The sequence below is a fragment of the Phalacrocorax carbo genome, chromosome 30 (assembly GCF_963921805.1).
Source record: "Phalacrocorax carbo chromosome 30, bPhaCar2.1, whole genome shotgun sequence".
Taxonomy (NCBI): Eukaryota; Metazoa; Chordata; class Aves; order Suliformes; family Phalacrocoracidae; genus Phalacrocorax; species Phalacrocorax carbo.
The window spans coordinates 1,451,578-1,471,983 of NC_087542.1; the positions used below are offsets into that span (position 1 = coordinate 1,451,578).

Sequence of the window (20,406 nt, forward strand, 5' to 3'; positions counted from 1 at the left end):
GAGCACAGGGGCCCCATCCCTGCCCGGCCCCTGCTGGCCACCCCAGTGCTGACACAAGCCCGGGGGCTGGTGGCCTCCTTGGCCACCCGGGCACTGCTGGCTCATGCCCAGCCGGCTGTCCCCCTGCTCTCCTGAGACCCCACCTGGAGTCCTGCGTCCAGCTCTGGGGTCCTTGGGACAAGGACACGGGCCTGGTGGAGCGGGGCCGGGGGAGGTGATCCAAGAGCTGGAGCACCTCTCCAGTGAGGCCAGGCTGAGGGAGTTGGCGTTCTTCAGCCTGGAGAAGGCTCCACGGAGACCTTCTTGTGGCCTCTCCATATATAAAAGCGAGCTGGAGGGACACTTTTGACCCAAGACCTGTAGGACAACGGTTTTAAACTGGGAGAGGGTAAGCTGGGCCTAGGGAAGGAATAATTTACATTGAGGGTGGTGAGACCGTTGCCCCGAGAGGTGGTCGATGCCCCATCCCTGGAAACATTCAAGGTCAGGCTGGACGGGGCTCTGAGCGACCTGATGGAGCGGGAGACGTCCCTGCTCACGGTAGGGTTGGCCCAGATGACCTTGAAACGTCCCTTCCAACCCAAACCATTCTGATTCTCCAAGCGCTCGTGGGGAACGTGAGGTGCCGAAGGAGCCGATCCCGCTCCCGGCATTCCCGGGAAGGTGTCAGAGCTTGGTGCCGGGGGAGGAGATGCTGCCCGATGCGGGTCCACCACCTCCTCTGGCATCCTCCAGCCCCGGGGAACCAGAAGGACGACGCGGGGTTCACCAGGGGGGCTTCCCCTCCCCAGCTCGGCTCTCCGCAAACCCACCCATCCTTTCCCTCTGCAGGACCTGAAAATCAAGAACATGGGTTCCTGGGCAAGCTTGGTCCAGAAACATCCCACCACTCCGTCGTCCACGGCGAAGTCCTCCAGCGACAGCTTCGAGCAGTTCAAGAGGGCGGCGCGGGAGAAGGAGGAGCGGGAGAAGGCGCTGAAGGCTCAGGCCGAGCAGGTGGAAAGGGAGAAGGAGCGGCTCAGGCGGGAGCAGGAGAGGATGAGGTGAGAGCACCACCAACACCATCACACCACCATCACACCATCACCACCGTCACCACCATCACACCACCACCATCACACCAACACCATCACACCACCGTCACCACCATCACACCAACACCATCACACCACCACCATCACACCACCATCACCATCACACCACCATCACACCAACACCACCGTCACCACCACCACCATCACACCACCATCACCATCACACCATCACACCACCACCATCACCACCACCGCCACCATCACCACCACCACCACCATCACACCACCATCACACCAACACCATCACACCACCACCATCACACCACCATCACCACCACCGCCACCATCACCACCACCATCACCACCATCACACCACCACCATCACACCACCACCATCACACCAACACCATCACACCACCACCATCACACCACCATCACCACCACCGCCACCATCACCACCACCATCACCACCATCACACCACCACCATCACACCAACACCATCACACCACCATCACCACCGTCACCACCACCACCATCACACCACCATCACCATCACACCATCACACCACCACCATCACACCACCATCACCACCACCACCGCCACCATCACCACCACCACCACCATCACACCACCACCACCATCACACCACCATCACCACCACCATCACACCACCATCACCACCACCATCACACCACCACCACCATCACCACCATCACCACCATCACCACCATCACACCACCACCATCACCACCATCACACCACCACCACCATCACACCACCACCACCATCACACCACCACCATCACACCAGCACCACCACCATCACACCACCACCACCACCACCATCACACCATCACCACCATCACCTTCACACCACCACCATCACACCACCAGCACCACCACCATCACCACCATCACACCACCACCATCACCACCATCACACCATCACACCACCACCATCACACCACCACCGTCACCACCATCACACCACCACCGTCACCACCATCACACCACCACCGTCACCACCATCACACCACCACCATCACCACCATCAACCACCACCACCATCACACCACCAGCACCACCACCATCACACCACCACCATCACCACCATCACACCACCACCACCATCACACCACCACCACCACCACCATCACCACCATCACACCACCACCACCATCACACCACCACCACCACCACCACCATCACCATCACACCACCACCATCACACCACCAGCACCACCACCATCACACCACCAGCACCACCACCATCACACCACCACCATCACCACTATCACACCACCAGCACCACCATCACACCACCAGCACCACCATCACACCACCAGCACCACCATCACACCACCACCACCACGCACGACCCAATCTCATGGCACAAATCCAATCTCTTGGCCTGAATCTGACGTCGTGGCATAAAACGGATCCAACCGCTGCTGAGCTGCTCCGCGGCACGACGCAGCCTCGTGGCACGAATCTGGTCCCATCCTGTGGCACAACCTGATCTCGTGGCACGACCCGACCTCCTGGCAGGAGTCCAGTCTCACGGCATAAATCCGATCTGATCCGTGGCACGGCCCGATCTCGTGGGGCACGAATCCAGCCCAACCTCGTGGCCTCGATCTGGTCCGATCCGTGGCACGGTCCTGTCTCGGGGCACGAATCCCGTCTGATCCCTGGCACGGATTCAGCCTGATCTCGGGGCACGAACCCGACCTTGTGGCACGAATCTGATCCCATCTGGTGGCACGGATCCCATCTGGTGGCACGGATCCCATCTGGTGGCACGGATCCGACCCAGTCTCCTGGCAGGAATCCAGTCTCGCGGCATAAATCCAATCTGATCGTGGCACGATCCGATCTGGTGGCACGGATCCCGTCGAATCTGTTGCGTGATCCCATCTCGTGGCACGAACCCCACCCCACCTCGTGGCACAACCGCCCCGCCGTCCCCCGGCCCTTGCGGCGTTTAACCCCGCGTCGGTGCCCCCGCGTCGGCCGCGGGGGCCGGGAGGGTCGCGCGAGGCGCCTGACGGCATCTCCCGGCGGTTTGGTTTTGGCAGGAGCCGGGAGGACGAGGACGCCATGGAACAGGCGCGCCGGGTGCACGAGGAGGTGCGGCGGCGCCAGGAGCAGCAGCAGCAGCAGCAGCAGCAGCAGCAGCAGCAACAGCAGCAGCAGCAGCAGCAGCAAGTGTCGGCGGCGGCGGCGGCGGCACCCCAGGCCCAGAGCTCGCAGCCCCAGTCCTCCCAGTCCATGCTGGATCAGCAGCGGGAGATGGCCAGGAAGCGGGAGCAGGAACGGAGGCGCCGGGAAGCGGTGAGTGAGGAGCCGGGGTGGCTCCTGCCCTCAAACCCCTGGGGGGGGGATGCTAAAAAAAAAAACCCCTTCTGGGTGCCAAAATCTCTCCTGGAAAGGCAAAAAATCCCCAGGGAAGCCAAAAAAAATGCACAGGGATGCTGAAAAATTCCTGGGAATGATGAAAAATACCCAGAGAACGGAAAAAATGCCCAGGGATGCTATAAAATCCTCAGGGATGCTAAAAAAAAACAATCCCTGGGGGTGCCAAAATAACTCCTAGAAAGGCAAAAAATCCCTGGGAAGCAAAAAAAACCCTCCCTGGTGACGCCAAAACGTGTCCCGGGATTTTTTTAGAAACCCTGGGGAAGTAAAAAAATCCTTAGGGGCACCCAAAAATCCCTGGGGATGCTGGAAAAGCCCTGTAGAGATGCTGAAAAATGCTCCGGATTGGTGAAAAATCCCCAGAAATGCAGAAAAATTCTGTGATTCTGTGAAAAAAACTCTCCGGAGATGCTGAAAAATTCCCCGGGATGCCAAAAACTGCCTGGGGAAACTGAAAAATCCCTGGGGATGCTGAGAAATCCCTGGGGACAACAAAAAAAATCCCCAGGGAAGCAAAAAAAATCCACAGGGATGCTGAAAAATTCCTGCGAATGACAAAAAATACCCAGAAAAGCCAAAAAATGCCCAGGGATGCTATAAAATCCTCAGGGATGCTAAAAAAAAATCTCCGGGGAAGCCAAAAAAATCCCCTGGGATGCTGAAAAATCCCTGGGGATGCAAATAAAAATCCCTAGAAATGCCCAAAAATGCCCAGGGATTCTGAAAATTCCCCAGAGATTCTAAAAAAATCCCTTGGGGATGCTGAAAAACCCCTGGTGAAGCCCCAAAATCTCTAGAGACACCAAAAAAATTCCTGGGAATGGGGAAAAATCCTGGGGGATGCCAAAAAATCCTGGAGGGCACCAAAAAACCATCCCGGGGCTGCCAGAAATCTCCTGGGAATGACAAAAAAGTCTAAGGAACGCCCCAAAAAATCCTGGGAATGTCAAAAAAATCCCCAGGAATGGTGAAAAACCCCCAGGGATGCCAAAAAAATAGCCCAGGAATGCTGAAAAAAAATCCTTGGGGACAAAAAGAACGCCCTGGGGCTGCTAAAAGTCCTCCCAGGAATGGTGAAAAATTCCTGGAAATGGGTAAAAAATTTCGGGAATGTCAAAAAAATCCCAGGAATGGTGAAAAATCCTCAGGGATACAAAAAAAATCCTCCAGGAACAGCATAAAAATGCCAGGACTTGCGAAAAACTCGCAGGAATATCCCAAAAATTGCGGGAAATGTCCCCCAAATGGCGGGAAATGTTCAAAGATTTTGGGAAATGTCCCGAAAATTGTGAATAATGGTCCAAAAATGGCAGGAAATGTTCCAAAAATTGCGGGAAATGTTCCAAAAATTGCAGGAAATGTCCTGAAAATTGCGAGAAATGTTCAAAAATTGCGGGAAATGTCAAAAAAATTGCGGGCAATGTTCAAACATTGTGGGAAATGTCCTAAAATCTGTGGGAAATGTCCCAAAAATTGCGGGAAATGTTGAGAAATTGCAGGAAATATCCCCCAAATTGCGGGAAATGTCCCAAACATTGTAGGAAATGTTCAAAAATTGCGGGAAATCTCCTGAAAACTGTGGGAAATGGTCTGAAAATGGTGGGAAATGTCCTAAAATTGCAGGAAATGTCCTAAAATTTGTGGGAAATGTTCAAAAATTGCGGGAAATGTTCAAAAATTGCAGGAAATGTTCTAAAAATCGCGGGAAATGTCCTCAAAATTCGGGAAATGTCTTAAAAATGGTGGGAAATGTTCAAAAACTGCGGAAATGTTCTAAAAATTGCGGGAAGTGTCCTCAAAATTTGGGAAATGTCCTAAATTTTGTGGGAAATGTTCAAAAATTGTGGGAAACGTTCTAAAAATTGCGGGAAATGTCCTCAAAATTCGGGAAATGTCCTAAAAATTATGGGAAATGTTCAAAAATTGCGGGAAATGTTCTAAAAATTGCGGGAAGTGTCCTCAAAATTTGGAAAGTGTCCTAAATTTTGTGGGAAATATTCAAAAATTGCGGGAAATGTTCTAAAAATTGCGGGAAGTGTCCTCAAAATTTGGGAAATGTCTTAAAAATTATGGGAAATGTTCTAAAAATTGCGGGAAATGTTCTAAAAATTGCGGGCGATGGCCCCAGGCGCCCGCCCGGCCGCTGACCGCCCCTTCTCCCGTCTCTTGCAGATGGCGGCGACGATCGACATGAATTTCCAGAGCGATTTACTGGCAATATTCGAAGAAAACCTTTTCTAGCGGCGCCCGGAATTTTGGGTTCTTTTCCTCCCGATTTGACTCTTGGAAAACACAAAAACAACCACACAAAAAAAAAAAAACCTTAAAAACAAAAAAAAAAGAAAAAAAAAACCACCACGGAAAAGGAAAATTCTTTTTTTTTTTTTTCTCCCTTCCTCTGGCCAAAAAAAATGAAAAAAAAAAAAAGAAATGAAAAAAAAAAGACAAAAAAAAACCACAAAACAAACAAAAAAAAAGCTTCGGACTCTCCGTTAAAGTGTTAAAAAAAAAGAAAATTAAAAAAATTCCGGGATCGGGATCGTGTCCCGCATGTACCGACCGGCGCAGGGATCGGCGGGGTCTGCCTTACCCCCCTGGACTTCTGGGGCTGGGGTTTTTTGGGTTGTTTTTTGTTTATTTTTCCTTAATTTTCCTCTTTTTTTTTCCCCACTTTTCACACTGAGGAAAAAAAAAAAATTAAAAAAAAATTTAAAAAAAAGGAAAAAGAATTAAAAATCGAAATCCGAGCGAAAAGAAAAAAAATATCCTCGATCCGGACGCGAAACCGCCGGGAAATGTGCCCCTCCCCCCTCCCCTCCCCCCGCTCCTCACTGTATAGGCTGGAAAATTAATATTTTTTTTTCGGTTCTTTCTGATTTTTCACGTATTTTGGGGTTGGTTTATAGTTTTTGGTTTGTTTGTTTGGTTTTTTTAAATACAACACAAAAACGGCGGCGGCGAAACGGGCGCTTGGGGGGAGACCCCGGGCGGGGGTTGGGGCTGCCGGGCGGGAGGCGATTGGGCGGCTGGGAGGGGGGGGGGGGAGGGGCGTGGGGGGAGGGGAGCGGAAGTGCCCAGGCCCCGCCCTGCCCCGCCCCGCGCCTCGGGGCTGAGCCCTCCCGTCCGGGTGGTTTCTCCTTTTTTTAGTCTACTTTTTTTTAAATTCTTTTTTTCTCTTCCTTTTTGCTTTTTTCTCCTTTTTTTTTCTTTTTTCTCCTTTTTTTTTTTGCTTTTTTCTCCTTTTTCTCCTTTCTCCTTTTTTCTTTCCCCCTTTTTTCTCCTTTTTCCCCCTTTTTTCTCCTTTTTCCCCTTTTTTCTCCTTTTTTCCCTTTTTTCTTACTTTTTCCTCTTCTTTTTTAAAAAATCTTTTTCCCCTTTTTCTCAATTTTTTCCTTTTTTCTTCTAATTTTATTTTTCTCCTTTTTTTTCTCCTTTATTCCTCTTTTTTTCTCCATTTTTCCCCTTTTACCTTTTTTCCTCTTTTCTCCTTTTGAAAAAATTTTTCCCCTTTGGCTTAATTTTTCCTTTTTCATGTTTCTTTCCTCTCCTTTAATTCTCTTTTTTCTCCTTCAATTTTAATTTTTCTCTTTGTCCTTCCCTTTCTCCTCATTTTTTTCTTTTTCCCTATTTTCTTTTCCCCTCTTTTTTCCTCCTTTTTTTCTCTTTCCTCCTTTTTTTACTTTTTTCCCCGTTTCCCCCCTTTTTTTCCCCTCTCCCCTCCCCTCCCCCCCAGCTTCCCCACCACAGACCAGGGGCCAACCCCCCCTTGCCCCTCCCCCCAACTCCCCCCCCCCCCAACCTTTTTCTCCCTTTTTACCCCCAGAAGCCGCCGGTTTCTTAATTTTTACAAATTTCCCCTTTTTTATTTTTTTGCCCCGCTTGGGTGGATTTTTTTCATTTTTTTTTTTTTTTTTTTCCTTTTTTTTTAATTTTAAATCCGTGTTAAAACTCTTGCGAAATCGCCCGGTTTCCCGCGCGGGGGCGGGGGCGGACGCTCCTCCCCGCTATTAATTTTATTATTATTATAATAATTATTATTATTATTCTGGGTTCCCCCTCGGTGCCAACGCCCCGCCCCTCCCCCTCCCCGGCGGTTCCTCCCTCGCGGTGACTCGCGGTTGGTTTGTGCCGATCATGGAATAAACGCAGCTCTTTTGGTTTTTTAAAAAAAAAAAAAAAAATTGCCGGGTTTCGCCCCGTTTCTTCGCCCCTCCCCCACCCCCCCCGCCCCCAGGGATGGGGCGCCGCTGCCCCGGGGGGAGGGGAGGGAGGGGGGAGGGGTCCCGGGACTCCCACCGCGCCCCTCCCCCCGCTTGGGCCCCCCCGGCTGCGAGTTACGCTTGGGTCAAACTTTAAAAGCGGAATTTTTGAACGATTTTAAGTTTAATGGAAAATTCTGTGTGAAATATTCAAAACCGATATTAGAATGTAGGGTTCAATTTAAATTTAAATGTAGATTTTAATTTGGCCTTTTAAAATGAATTTTAACGGCAAAATGTACCTATTTTTTGAAATCGAGTGGTTCGTCGTTTTAAATTTTCAAAATTTGAGAAATCTTTCAATTGAAAATTACTTTCCATTTTCAAAAACCATAGTTAAATTTTCCATTTAAGATATTTTTAAAATTTAGAGTTTAAAATGGAAAATGACGGCTTGAATTTTAAAAAATCAATATTAAAAGTGAAATTTTACACTGAAAGATACTTCTGAAATTTAACGTTAACTTCAAAATTGACAATTACCTTACTGATCAAAAAAAAAACCCGTTAAATTTTACATGTAGCGACCTCTTTGAAATTTAAATTTCCACTTTCGATTTGAAAATTTACTTCTGGAAGTTTAACTCTAGAAATTTTAAACTGACAGATTTTTTTAAGACGTTTAAAATTGAAATGTTATAACTCGGCTTATGGTAATCCCAAATCCCGGGGGGGGGGGGGGGGGGGCGGGGTGGTCCCACCCGCCCCTCCCCCCCCTCGGTGGGGCCTGGGCAGAGATGGGGGAGGGGCGGCTGCAAAGAACTGGGGAGGGGGAGGGGAAAAAGGGGAGGAAAGGTCAAAGATTGGGGGGAAAAAGCTAAAAGGGGTTAAAAATTGGTAAAAAGGGATGAAAAAAGGTCAATAATTGGGGGAAAAAATGAAAACGGGAAAAGGGTTAAAAAACGGTGTAAAAGGTAAAAAGGGTTAAAGAGGTGAAAAAAGGGGAAAAAGGTTAAAAAGGGAAAAGGCAAAAGAGGTTAAAAAAAAGGCCAAAAAAGGAAAATTAAGAGGAAAAAAAGGCAAAAAAGAAAAGGGAAAAAGAAAAACAGGCCAAAACCGGCGTCCCGGAAGTGCCCCTCCCCCGCCCCTCCCCCCCCGCCCCTCCCCCCGCCCCGCTGCGGCCGGTCCCCGCGGTGGGGGATGGGCCGGAGGGGGCGGGTGCCCCCGCGCCGCCCCGCCTCCCTGCCGCGCTCCCATTGGCTGCCGCCCGGCCGGCACCGCCCCCTACCTCCCCCCGCGCCCGGCGGCGGCCAATGGGCGGGAGGGGGCGTGGCCGGGCGCGGCCGAGCTCGTGCGGGCGGAGGAAGCGGCGCGAGAAGGTCGGGCGGGGGTGGGGGGGGGGCGGGGCGGTGACAGCGACCCCCTGTCGCGACAGGCGGTGGCTGGTGACAGGGACCCCTCTGGGGGGCGGCGGCAGCCCGGCGAGCGGGGGCGGGGCCGCCCCGCTGTCGCGACAGAGCACGACAGGGACCCCCAGGTAACGGGACAGCCCGGGAGGGGCCCCCGGCGACAGGGACCCCCAGGTGACGGGACCCCCCTCGGTAGCGACACCCCCGTGACAGGGACCACCCATGACAGGGACAGCCCGTGACAGGGACACCCCAGTGTCGCGACACCCCCGTGACAGGGACCCCCTGTGACAGGGACAGCCCATGACAGGGATACCCCCGTGTCACGACACCCCCGTGACAGGGACCCCCGTGACAGGGACACCCTAATGTCGTGACACCCCCGTGACAGGGACCCCCATGACAGGGACACCCAAATGTCGCGACACCCCTGTGACAGGGACACCCGTGACAGGGACACTCCAGTGTCGCAAGACCACCGTGACAGGGACACCCCGGGGGCAGGACATGCAGGTGACAGTGACACCCTGGTGTTGGGACACTCTGGTGACAGGGTCACCCAGTGCCAGGGACACCCAGTGACAGGGACACCCGGTGACAGGGACACCCAGTGCCAGGGACACCCAGTGACAGGGACACCCGGTGACAGGGACACCCAGTGCCAGGGACACCCAGTGACAGGGACACCCGGTGACAGGGTCACCCAGTGCCAGGGACACCCAGTGACAGGGACACCCGGTGACAGGGACACCCAGTGCCAGGGACACCCAGTGACAGGGACACCCGGTGACAGGGACACCCAGTGCCAGGGACACCCGGTGACAGGGACACCCAGTGACAGGGACACCCTGTGCCAGGGACACCCGGTGACAGGGACACCCAGTGACAGGGACACCCAGTGCCAGGGACACCCGGTGACAGGGACACCCGGTGACAGGGACACCCAGTGACAGGGACACCCTGTGCCAGGGACACCCTTGTGCCAGGGACACCCAGTGCCAGGGACACCCTGTGCCAGGGACACCCTTGTGCCAGGGACACCCGGTGACAGGGACACCCAGTGACAGGGACACCCTGGTGTCTGGGACACCCGGTGACAGGGACACCCAGTGCCAGGGACACCCTGTGCCAGGGACACCCGGCGACAGGGACCCCCAGGTGACGGGACCCCCCTCGGTAGCGACACCCCCGTGACAGGGACCACCCATGACAGGGACAGCCCGTGACAGGGACACTCCAGTGTCGCGAGACCACCGTGACAGGGACACCCCGGGGGCAGGACATGCAGGTGACAGTGACACCCTGGTGTTGGGACACTCTGGTGACAGGGTCACCCAGTGCCAGGGACACCCGGTGACAGGGACACCCGGTGACAGGGACACCCAGTGCCAGGGACACCCGATGACAGGAACACCCAGTGACAGGGTCACCCAGTGCCAGGGACACCCGGTGACAGGGACACCCAGTGACAGGGTCACCCGGTGACAGGAACACCCAGTGACAGGGTCACCCAGTGCCAGGGACACCCGGTGACAGGGACACCCAGTGACAGGGTCACCCAGTGCCAGGGACACCCGGTGACAGGGACACCCAGTGCCAGGGACACCCAGTGACAGGGACACCCTTGTGCCAGGGACACCCAGTGACAGGGACACCCAGTGACGGGGACACCCTGGTGCCAGGGACACCCAGTGACAGGGTCACCCAGTGACAGGGACACCCAGTGACAGGGACACCCGGTGACAGGGACACCCTGGTGTCAGGGACACCCGGTGATGTGGACACCCTGTGACAGGGACACCCTGTGCCAGGGACACCCGGTGACAGGGACACCCAGTGCCAGGGACACCCGGTGACAGGGCCACCCGGTGACAGGGACACCCGGTGCCAGGGACACCCAGTGCCAGGGCCACCCAGTGACAGGGACACCCAGTGCCAGGGACACCCAGTGCCAGGGACACCCAGTGACAGGGACACCTGGTGCCAGGGACACCCTGTGCCAGGGACACCCGGTGCCAGGGACACCCTGGTGTTGGGGCCACCCCGGGAAGGGACCCCACCCCCTGCTGCCACGGCCACCCAGGTGACACCGTGCCCCCCCCCAGGTGACCCGCCCCACCCCCCGCCATGCTCCTGTCCCTCTGCTCCCTGCTGCTGGCCCCCACCCGGCTCCTGCTGGCCCTGTGGCGCCTGGTGGCCCGGCTCGGGGTGACGGTGGCCGCGGTGGCCGCAGGGGTGGCCTACGGGCTGTGGGGGCTGTGGGTGCTGCTGCGCCGGGGACCCCGAGGGACCTTCTGGTGGCGGGTGAGGGACCGGCCCCCCCCCGGCTTGGCCGATGGCACTTTTGGGGAGCACCGATACCTGCACCTCAAGGTTGGGGGGGTGGGGGGGGACACCTGGGGGGGGCTCGGGGCAGGGGGCTTGGGATCCTGGGGGGCCCTTGTGGGATGTGGGGGTGGGTTTGGGGTGTTTTTAGGAGGGTTTTGGGGGGTCCTGTGGGGGGTCTTGGAGAGCTCTCAGGGGCTCCTGGGGGTTGGGGAGGGCTTTTGGTGGGGGTCTCTAGGGGCTCCTGGGGCCTGTCTTGGGGGTCAGGGGGGCTTTTGGGGGACTCTTAAGGGCATCTTGGGGGGCTTTTGGGGTGTTCTGAGGGATCACGGGGGACCTGGGGGAGCCTTGGGGGTTGGGGTTGGCTTTTGGCGGGGGTCTTGGGGGGTCCTGGGGGTCAGGGGGGCTTCTGGGGGGTCTTGAGGATGTGTTGGGGGGCTTTGGGGGGGATTCGAGGGGGTCTTGAGGAATAAAGGGCGCTTTGGGGGGGATCCTGAGGGTGTCTTGGGGGCTTTGAGAGTTTCGGGGGGTCCTGGAGGTGTCTTGGGGGTCAGGAGGGCTCTTGGGGGGGTCTTGAGGGTGTCTCGAGGGGATCTTTAGGGTGTTCAGAAGGATCAGGGGAGTCCTGGGGGGTCTTGGGGGTTGGGGGGGGGGAGGAGGTTGGGGGAGGACTTTGCAGGCAGGGGGTGTTGGGGGGTCCCAAGAGTCCTGGGGGGGTGGGTCCTGGAGGTCCCAAGAGGGACTTTTGGGGGATGCAGGGGGGGTCTGGGCAGGTTTGGGGGGGTCCTGGGTGGCAGTTTTGGGGGCTTTTGGGAGAGTCTTGGGGGTTTGTGGTGGAATTTGGGGAGGATTTGGAGGGGGGGGTCTTGGGGGTCCTGGAGCTCCTGGGAGGGTCTTGAGGGCTCAGAGGGGCTTTTGAGGTGATTCTAGGGGGTCCCAAAGGGGGTCTTGAGGAATAAGGGGGGCTTGGGGTGGGATCCTGAGGTTGTCTGGGGGGGCATTTGAGAGATTCTGGGGGGCTCAGGGGGGTCCCGGGGGTGTCTGGAGAGTCCAGGGGGCTTCTGGGCGGGGTGTCTTGAGGGGCCAGGGGGGCCCTGGGGGTTTCAGGGGTGGGTCCTGGAGGGACGTGTTAGGACTTGGGGGGTTTTGGGGGGGTCCTAAGAGTCCTGGGGGTCACGGGAGGGGTATTTAGGGGGTCCTGGGGGGGTCTGGGGAGGATTTGGGGAATCTTGGGGGAGTCCTGGAGGTCCTGGAAGGGTCTTGGGGTGCTTTGGGGGGGGGGGTAGCAGGCTCAGGGGGCTTGGGGGGGGCCGGGGGGGTCCCAGAGTGGGTCTTGGGGTGTCAGGGGGGGCTTTGGGGGTCAGGCGATTTTGGGGGGGTCCTGCAGTGGGGGGGGGGGGCAGCTTTTGGGATGTTCAGGGAGTCCTGAGTAGCCTCGGGGGGAGGTGGGGGGGGGCGGGGGGGGCGGTCCTGGGGTCTCTAGGGAGGATTGGGGGGGGGGTCCCTGGGGTGGGCTTGGATTTCAGGGGGGTGTTGGGGGACTCTGAGTGGGGGCTTTTGTAGGGTCTTGGGGAGGCTTTGGGGGGGCTGGGGGGGGTCAGCAGGGAAATGGGGGGGGCGGGGCAGGTGGGGGGGGCCAAGCTGCTCCGTGGGGACCTACTGGTGAGACAACTGGGGGGGGGGCTCCATGTGACCTGGGGGGGGAGTCTGGGGTTCTGGGTGGGGGGTTCTGGGCGGGGGGGGTTGGTTTTGGGGTGGAGGCACCCCACTGACCCCCACCCCCTCCCAGGACTCGGGGCTGCGGCTCCACTATGTCACCCGCGGCCCCCCCACGGCCCCGCTGATGCTCCTCCTCCACGGTTTCCCCCAAAATTGGTGGGTGTCACCAAGGGCGGGGACCGGAGTGGGGGGGTTGTGACACCCCTCCCCGCCGCCCTGGTGTCACCGTCACCATCGCCATCACCTTCCTCCCCCCCCCCCCCCCCCCGCCAAGGTTCTGCTGGAGGCACCTGCTGCAGGAATTCGGCACCACGTACCGGGTGGCGGCCTTGGACCTTCGCGGTTACGGAGCCTCCGAGAAGCCACCGGAGAAAGACAGCTACCGATTGGAGGTTCTCCTGGATGACGTCCGCCAGGTCATCGAGGCCCTGGGGACACCCGACGGGCAGGGGGAGGTGACATCGGCCACCGGCGCCACCGCGGCCGCGCCCAAGTGTATCTTGGTGGGACACGACTGGGGAGGGCTTCTCGCGTGGGAGTTCGCCGCAAGTCACCCGACCATGGTGGAGAAGTTGGTCGTCATGGGTGCTCCTCACCGGGCCGTCGTGGCAGGTACCGGCGGGGTCCGCGGGCAGCGGGTGGCTGCGCCGGGGTTGGGTGCCGGCGGTCGCGGAGGTGGCGCCGTGTGTGGTGGTGGGGCGCGGCACGGGGGAGCTCTCGTGGCTGTGACGTGCCGCTGTGGCGGCATCGGTGGCGTCCGGCATGGCCGTACCGTTGGGTGCCGTCTCATGGCCGTACCGTTGGGTGCCATCTCAGGGCCATGCCATCAGGTGCCATCTCATGGCCGTACCATTGGGTGCCATCTCATGGCCGTACCGTTGGGTGCCATCTCAGGGCCATGCCATCGGGTGCCGTCTCATGGCCGTACCGTTGGGTGCCATCTCATGGCCGTACTGTTGGGTGCCATCTCATGGCCATACCGTTGGGTGCCATCTCATGGCCATGCCATCGGGTGCCATCTCATGGCCGTACTGTTGGGTGCCATCTCATGGCCGTACTGTTGGGTGCCGTCTCAGGGCCATGCCATCGGGTGCCGTCTCATGGCCGTACTGTTGGGTGCCATCTCATGGCCATACCGTTGGGTGCCATCTCATGGCCATGCCATCAGGTGCCATCTCATGGCCGTACCATTGGGTGCCATCTCATGGCCATGCTATTGGGTGCCATCAGGTGCCATCTCATGGCCATGCCATTGGATGGTATTGCCACGGCTGTCCCATGCCACCACAGTGCCATTGGGTGCCCTCTCTCATGACCATGCCATTGGGTGACACCTCATGGCCATGCTGTTGGGTGCCATCTCCATGGCTGTCCCATGCCACCATGGTGCCAGCTCCAATGGCCATGTCACTGGGTGCCAACTATGGCCGTGCCATTGGGTGCCATCTCATGGCCGTGCCGTTGGGTGACACCTCTTATGACCAGGCCATTAGGTACCATCTCATGGCCGTGCCATTGGGTGCCATCTTTCACGGCCATGCAATTGGGTGCCATCTTTCACGGCCGTGTCATTGGGTCCCAACTATGGCCGTGCCGTTGGGTGCCATCTCCAATGGCCTCTCTGTTGGGTGCCACCTGATGACCATGCCGTTGGGTGCCATCTCTTCTGACCACCCTATTGGGTGCCGTCTCCAGCGGCCATGCCATCGGGTGCCCTCTCTCACGGCTGCACCATCAGGTGCCATCTCTGGTGGCGGCACCAGCAGGCGCCGCCCCCGCCCCGCGGCCGGGTTTGGGTGCCCCCGGCGGGGGCCGCTGACACGGGTGCCCCTCTCCCGGCGCAGGTTTCGCCGCCTGCCACCCCTCCCAGCTCCTCCGCTCCAGCTACGTCTTCCTCTTCCAGCTGCCCTGGCTGCCCGAGCTCCTCCTCTCCTTGGCTGACTTTGAGGTGAGGCCCCATCGCCACGTCGTCCCCGTGTCCCACCTCGTCCCCGTGTCCCACCTCGTCCCCGTGTCCCCACCTTGTCCCCATGTCATCCCCGTGTCCCACCTTGTCCCCATGTCCCCATGTCACCCCATGTCCCACCTCGTCCCCATGTCCCCACCTCATCCCCGTGTCCCTCTTCATCCCCATGTCCCCACCTCGTCCCCGTGTCCCACCTCATCTCCATGTTCCCTCCTTGTCCCCATGTCCTACCTCGTCCCCATGTCCCCACCTCGTCCCCATGTCCCCACCTTGTCCCCGTGTCCCACCTCGTCCCCATGTCCCCACCTTGTCCCCATGTCCCACCTCGTCCCCATGTCCCCACCTCGTCCCCATGTCCCACCTCATCCCCGTGTCCCACCTCGTCCCCGTGTCCCACCTCGTCCCCATGTCCCCACCTTGTCCCCATGTCCCCACCTCGTCCCCATGTCCCACCTCATCCCCGTGTCCCACCTCGTCCCCGTGTCCCACCTCGTCCCCATGTCCCCACCTTGTCCCCATGTCATCCCCATGTCCCCACCTCGTCCCCATGTCCCACCTTGTCCCCGTGTCCCACCTCATCCCCGTGTCCCACCTCGTCCCCATGTCCCCACCTTGTCCCCATGTCATCCCCATGTCCCCACCTCGTCCCCATGTCCCACCTTGTCCCCGTGTCCCACCTCATCCCCGTGTCCCACCTCGTCCCCATGTCCCCACCTTGTCCCCGTGTCCCACCTTGTCCCCACCTTGTCCCCATGTCCCACCTTGTCCCCATGTCCCACCTCATCCCCATGTCCCCACCTCGTCCCCGTGTCCCCACCTCGTCCCCATGTCCCCACCTCATCTCCATGTCCCCACCTCGTCCCCGTGTCCCTCCTCGTCCCCATGTCCCCACCTCGCCTCCATGTCCCCACCTCGCCTCCATGTCCCACCTTGTCCCCATGTCCCCACCTCGTCCCCGTGTCCCCACCTCGTCCCCGTGTCCCTCCTCGTCCCCGTGTCCCTCCTCGTCCCCGTGTCCCTCCTCGTCCCCATGTCCCCACCTCGCCTCCATGTCCCCACCTTGCCTCCATGTCCCACCTCGTCCCCATGTCCCCACCTCGCCTCCATGTCCCACCTTGTCCCCATGTCCCCACCTCGTCCCCATGTCCTACCTCGTCCCCATGTCCCACCTCGTCCCCGTGTCCCCACATCACCCTGTGTCCCCACATCACCCCGTGTTCCCACGTCACCCTGTGTCCCCACCTTGTCCCCGTGTCCCCACATCACCCCGTGTCCCCACATCACCCCGTGTCCCCACGTCACCCCGCGTCCCCACGTCACCCCGCGTCCCCACCTCGTCCCCTCAGATGCTCCGCGCCACCTTCTGCCCCTCCCCAACCCAAGAAGCTCCTCGAGGCCCGCTTTGGGGAGGGGCACCCGCCCCGAGGGGTGGAGCGAGGTCCCTTGGCGGCAGGTTTTCGGGGTGATGACATCACCCAGACCTCCCCTCCTCATTGGTGGCCCCGTAGCTGCTGAAGACCATCCTGACGGGGCCTTGGACGGGGATCGAGAACCCGGCGCGGCGGCTCTCGGCGCAGGAGGTGGACGCCTACCTCTACAGCCTCTCCCAGCCCGGGGCGCTGACGCCCCCCATCCACTACTACCGCAACCTCTTCCGGTGGGTGGGGCCTGGGGGGACACACCCCTGGGTGCCATGGTTGGGCGCTCTTGGGTTGGGTGCTGCCAGTGGGGTGCAGCTGGTGGTGGGGATCTTGTTAGGGTGATTCCAGTTGGGTGTTCTTGGGTTGGGTGCTACCAGTTGGGTGTTGATGGTGGTGGTGGTCTCGTTGGGGTGGTCCCGGTTGGGTGTTCTTGGGTTGGGTGGTCCCAGTTGGGTGGAGCTGGTGGTGGGGGTCTAGTTGGGGTGGTTCCAGTTGGGTGTTCTTGGGTTGGGTGCTCCCAGTTGGGTGTTCTTGGGTTGGGTAGTCCCAGTTGGGTGGAGCTGGTGGTGGGGGTCTAGTTGAGGTGGTCCCAGTTGGGTGCTGTTGGGTTGGGTGGTCCCAGTTGGGTGTTCTTGGGTTGGGTGGTCCCAGTTGGGTGGAGCTGGTGGTGGGGGTCTAGTTGAGGTGGTCCCAGTTGGGTGCTGTTGGGTTGGGTGGTCCCAGTTGGGTGTTCTTGGGTTGGGTGCTACCAGTTGGGTGTTGATGGTGGTGGGGGTCTCGTTGGGGTGGTCCCAGTTGGGTGCTGTTGGGTTGGGTGGTCCCAGTTGGGTGCTGGGGGGTGGGGGTCTCGTTGGGGTGGTCCCAGTTGGGTGTTCTTGGGTTGGGTGCTCCCGGTTGGGTGCTGCTGGTGGTGGTGGTGTCACTGGGGTGGTCTTGGTTGGCTGCTGTTGAGTTGGATGTTGTGGGTTGGGTGCTCCCAGTTGGGTGCTGGGGGGGTGGGGTCTTGTTAGGGTGGTCCCGGTTGGGTGGTCCCAGTTGGGTGCTGGTGCTGGTGGTGGTGGTGTCACTGGGGTGGTCTTGGTTGGCTGCTCTTGAGTTGGGTGTTGTGAGTTGGGTGCTCCTGGTTGGGTGCTGGGGGGGGTGGGGTCTTGTTAGGGTGGTCCAGTTGGGTGCTCTTGGGTTGGGTGCTCCCGTGTGGGATGATCATATTTAGGGTGCCCTCATTGGGGGTCCCCCCTCCCCCTTGGTTGCCCCCCCTCACCCCCACCCCCACCCCCCTCCAGCGACACCCCGATCCCCCGCGAGCCCCCCCCGCTCCCCACCCTCCTGCTGTGGGGCACCCACGACGCCTTCCTGGACCCCCGCCTGGCGCCCTGCCTGCACCGCTGCCTGCGGCCCAGCGCCCGCCTCTGCCTGCTGCCCGGCGCCAGCCATTGGCTGCCCGAGGACCAGCCCCGCCCCCTCGCCCGCCTCATGGCCGACTTCCTGGGGGCCGACGACCACCACCCCTAGCAGCACCCATGGGTGCCCCGCAGCTTGGGGGGGGGGGGGCGGGGGGGGAAGGATGGGGTGGGAGAGGGGTTGGAGGGGGGGGTCAACATCTGGGGAGGACCCAACGTCTGGGTGGGGACCACCAACATCTGGGTGAGGGCCCCACATCTGGGTGGGGGCCCTGGTAGTTACGTGGGGACCCCAACATCTGCTGGGGACCGGGGTGGGAGAGTGGGGATCCCAGCGTCGGGGTGGGTGGGGACCCCATGCCCCGGGGGGGACCCCAACATCTGTATGGTGACCCCTCCCCCCCCACATCTGGAGGGGTCCCGGCACCGTCTGTTCCCAAGTGCCTTGAATAAAGTTGGGTGTCAGCGGCGTTGGGTGCTGTTGGGGGAGGGGATGCTCGGGGACACCCCTCCCCCACCTTATGGTGGTGCCAGCGCCAGTCCCCGAGTGCCCGTCCCAGCCCCCATGGGTGCCAGCGCCAGTCCCCGAGTGCCCGTCCCAGCACCCATGGGTGCCAGCGCCAGTCCCCGAGTGCCCGTCCCAGCCCCCATGGGTGCCAGCGCCAGTCCCTGAGGTGCCCGTCCCAGCACCCATGGGTGCCAGCGCCAGTCCCCGGGTGCCCGTCCCAGCCCCCACGGGTGCCAGCGCCAGTCCCTGAGGTGCCCGTCCCAGCACCCATGGGTGCCAGCGCCAGTCCCTGTGTGCCCGTCCCAGCACCCATGGGTGCCAGCGCCAGTCCCTGAGGTGCCCGTCCCAGCACCCATGGGTGCCAGCGCCAGTCCCCGGGTGCCCGTCCCAGCACCCATGGGTGCCAGCGCCAGTCCCTGAGTGCCCGTCCCAGCACCCATGGGTGCCAGAGCCAGTCCCTGAGGTGCCCGTCCCAGCACCCATGGGTGCCAGCGCCAGTCCCTGAGGTGCCCGTCCCAGCACCCATGGGTGCCAGCGCCAGTCCCGGGTGCCCGTCCCAGCACCCACGGGTGCCAGCGCCAGTCCCTGAGGTGCCCGTCCCAGCCCCCATGGGTGCCAGCGCCAGTCCCCGAGTGCCCGTCCCAGCACCCATGGGTGCCAGCGCCAGTCCCTGAGGTGCCCGTCCCAGCACCCATGGGTGCCAGCGCCAGTCCCTGAGGTGCCCGTCCCAGCACCCATGGGTGCCAGCGCCAGTCCCTGAGTGCCCGTCCCAGCACCCATGGGTGCCAGCGCCAGTCCCCGAGTGCCCGTCCCAGCACCCATGGGTGCCAGAGCCAGTCCCTGAGGTGCCCGTCCCAGCACCCACGGGTGCCAGCGCCAGTCCCCGAGTGCCCATCCCAGCCCCCATGGGTGCCAGCGCCAGTCCCTGAGGTGCCCGTCCCAGCACCCATGGGTGCCAGCGCCAGTCCCTGTGTGCCTGTCCCAGCCCCCATGGGTGCCAGCGCCAGTCCCCGAGTGCCCATCCCAGCACCCATGGGTGCCAGTGCCAGTCCCCGTGTGCCCGTCCCAGCCCCCATGGGTGCCAGCGCCAGTCCCCGAGTGCCCATCCCAGCACCCATGGGTGCCAGGGCCAGTCCCTGAGGTGCCCGTCCCAGCACCCATGGGTGCCAGCGCCAGACCCGGGTGCCCGTCCCAGCCCCCATGGGTGCCAGCGCCAGTCCCTGAGTGCCCGTCCCAGCACCCATGGGTGCCAGCGCCGGTCCCTGAGGTGCCCGTCCCAGCACCCATGGGTGCCAGCGCCAGTCCCTGAGGTGCCCATCCCAGCACCCATGGGTGCCAGCGCCAGTCCCCGAGTGCCCGTCCCAGCACCCATGGGTGCCAGGGCCAGTCCCTGAGGTGCCCGTCCCAGCCCCCATGGGTGCCAGCGCCAGTCCCCGGGTGCCCGTCCCAGCCCCCATGGGTGCCAGCGCCAGTCCCCGAGTGCCCGTCCCAGCACCCATGGGTGCCAGCGCCAGTCCCCGAGTGCCCGTCCCAGCACCCATGGGTGCCAGCGCCAGTCCCCGAGTGCCCGTCCCAGCCCCCATGGGTGCCAGCGCCAGTCCCCGAGTGCCCGTCCCAGCACCCACGGGTGCCAGCGCCAGTCCCCGGGTGCCCGTCCCAGCCCCCATGGGTGCCAGCGCCAGTCCCCGGGTGCCCGTCCCAGCACCCATGGGTGCCAGTGCCAGTCCCCGTGTGCCCGTCCCAGCACCCATGGGTGCCAGTGCCAGACCCGGGTGCCCGTCCCAGCACCCATGGGTGCCAGCGCCAGTCCCCGAGTGCCCGTCCCAGCACCCATGGGTGCCAGGGCCAGTCCCTGAGGTGCCCGTCCCAGCACCCATGGGTGCCAGAGCCAGTCCCTGAGGTGCCCGTCCCAGCACCCATGGGTGCCAGGGCCAGTCCCTGAGGTGCCCGTCCCAGCACCCATGGGTGCCAGCGCCAGTCCCCGAGTGCCCGTCCCAGCACCCATG

At 60.3% G+C, this 20,406-nt stretch overlaps 2 protein-coding genes across 9 annotated transcripts in view; both read left to right on the plus strand.

Moving 5' to 3' along the window:
* Positions 1-6,321, plus strand: part of BRD4 (bromodomain containing 4) — an 86,213-nt gene extending 79,892 nt beyond the window's left edge. For all 4 annotated transcript variants that reach the window (XM_064437191.1, XM_064437190.1, XM_064437194.1 and 1 more), the window contains exons 20-22: positions 832-1,043; positions 3,114-3,369; positions 5,626-6,321. In XM_064437191.1, the coding sequence (XP_064293261.1) occupies positions 832-1,043; positions 3,114-3,369; positions 5,626-5,694 (537 nt within the window). In that variant the 3' untranslated portion in view covers positions 5,695-6,321. The remainder of the gene's footprint in view (positions 1-831; positions 1,044-3,113; positions 3,370-5,625) is intronic.
* A 2,624-nt stretch (positions 6,322-8,945) lies between these two features.
* On the plus strand, positions 8,946-18,362 carry EPHX3 (epoxide hydrolase 3). 5 transcript variants are annotated; one of them, XM_064437202.1, is made up of 7 exons: positions 8,946-9,031; positions 11,167-11,434; positions 13,176-13,261; positions 13,380-13,717; positions 14,950-15,053; positions 16,580-16,728; positions 17,776-18,362. In XM_064437202.1, the coding sequence occupies exons 2-7, from the start codon at positions 11,189-11,191 to the stop codon at positions 18,002-18,004; spliced, it is 1,152 nt and encodes a 383-aa protein (XP_064293272.1). In that variant the 5' UTR covers positions 8,946-9,031; positions 11,167-11,188; the 3' UTR covers positions 18,005-18,362. The 5 variants fall into 5 exon arrangements, with proteins under 5 accessions (XP_064293272.1, XP_064293273.1, XP_064293269.1 ...); XM_064437199.1 differs by lacking the exon at positions 8,946-9,031 and adding an exon at positions 9,049-9,189; XM_064437200.1 differs by lacking the exon at positions 8,946-9,031 and adding an exon at positions 10,186-10,219.
* The last annotated feature ends 2,044 nt before the right edge of the window (positions 18,363-20,406 follow it).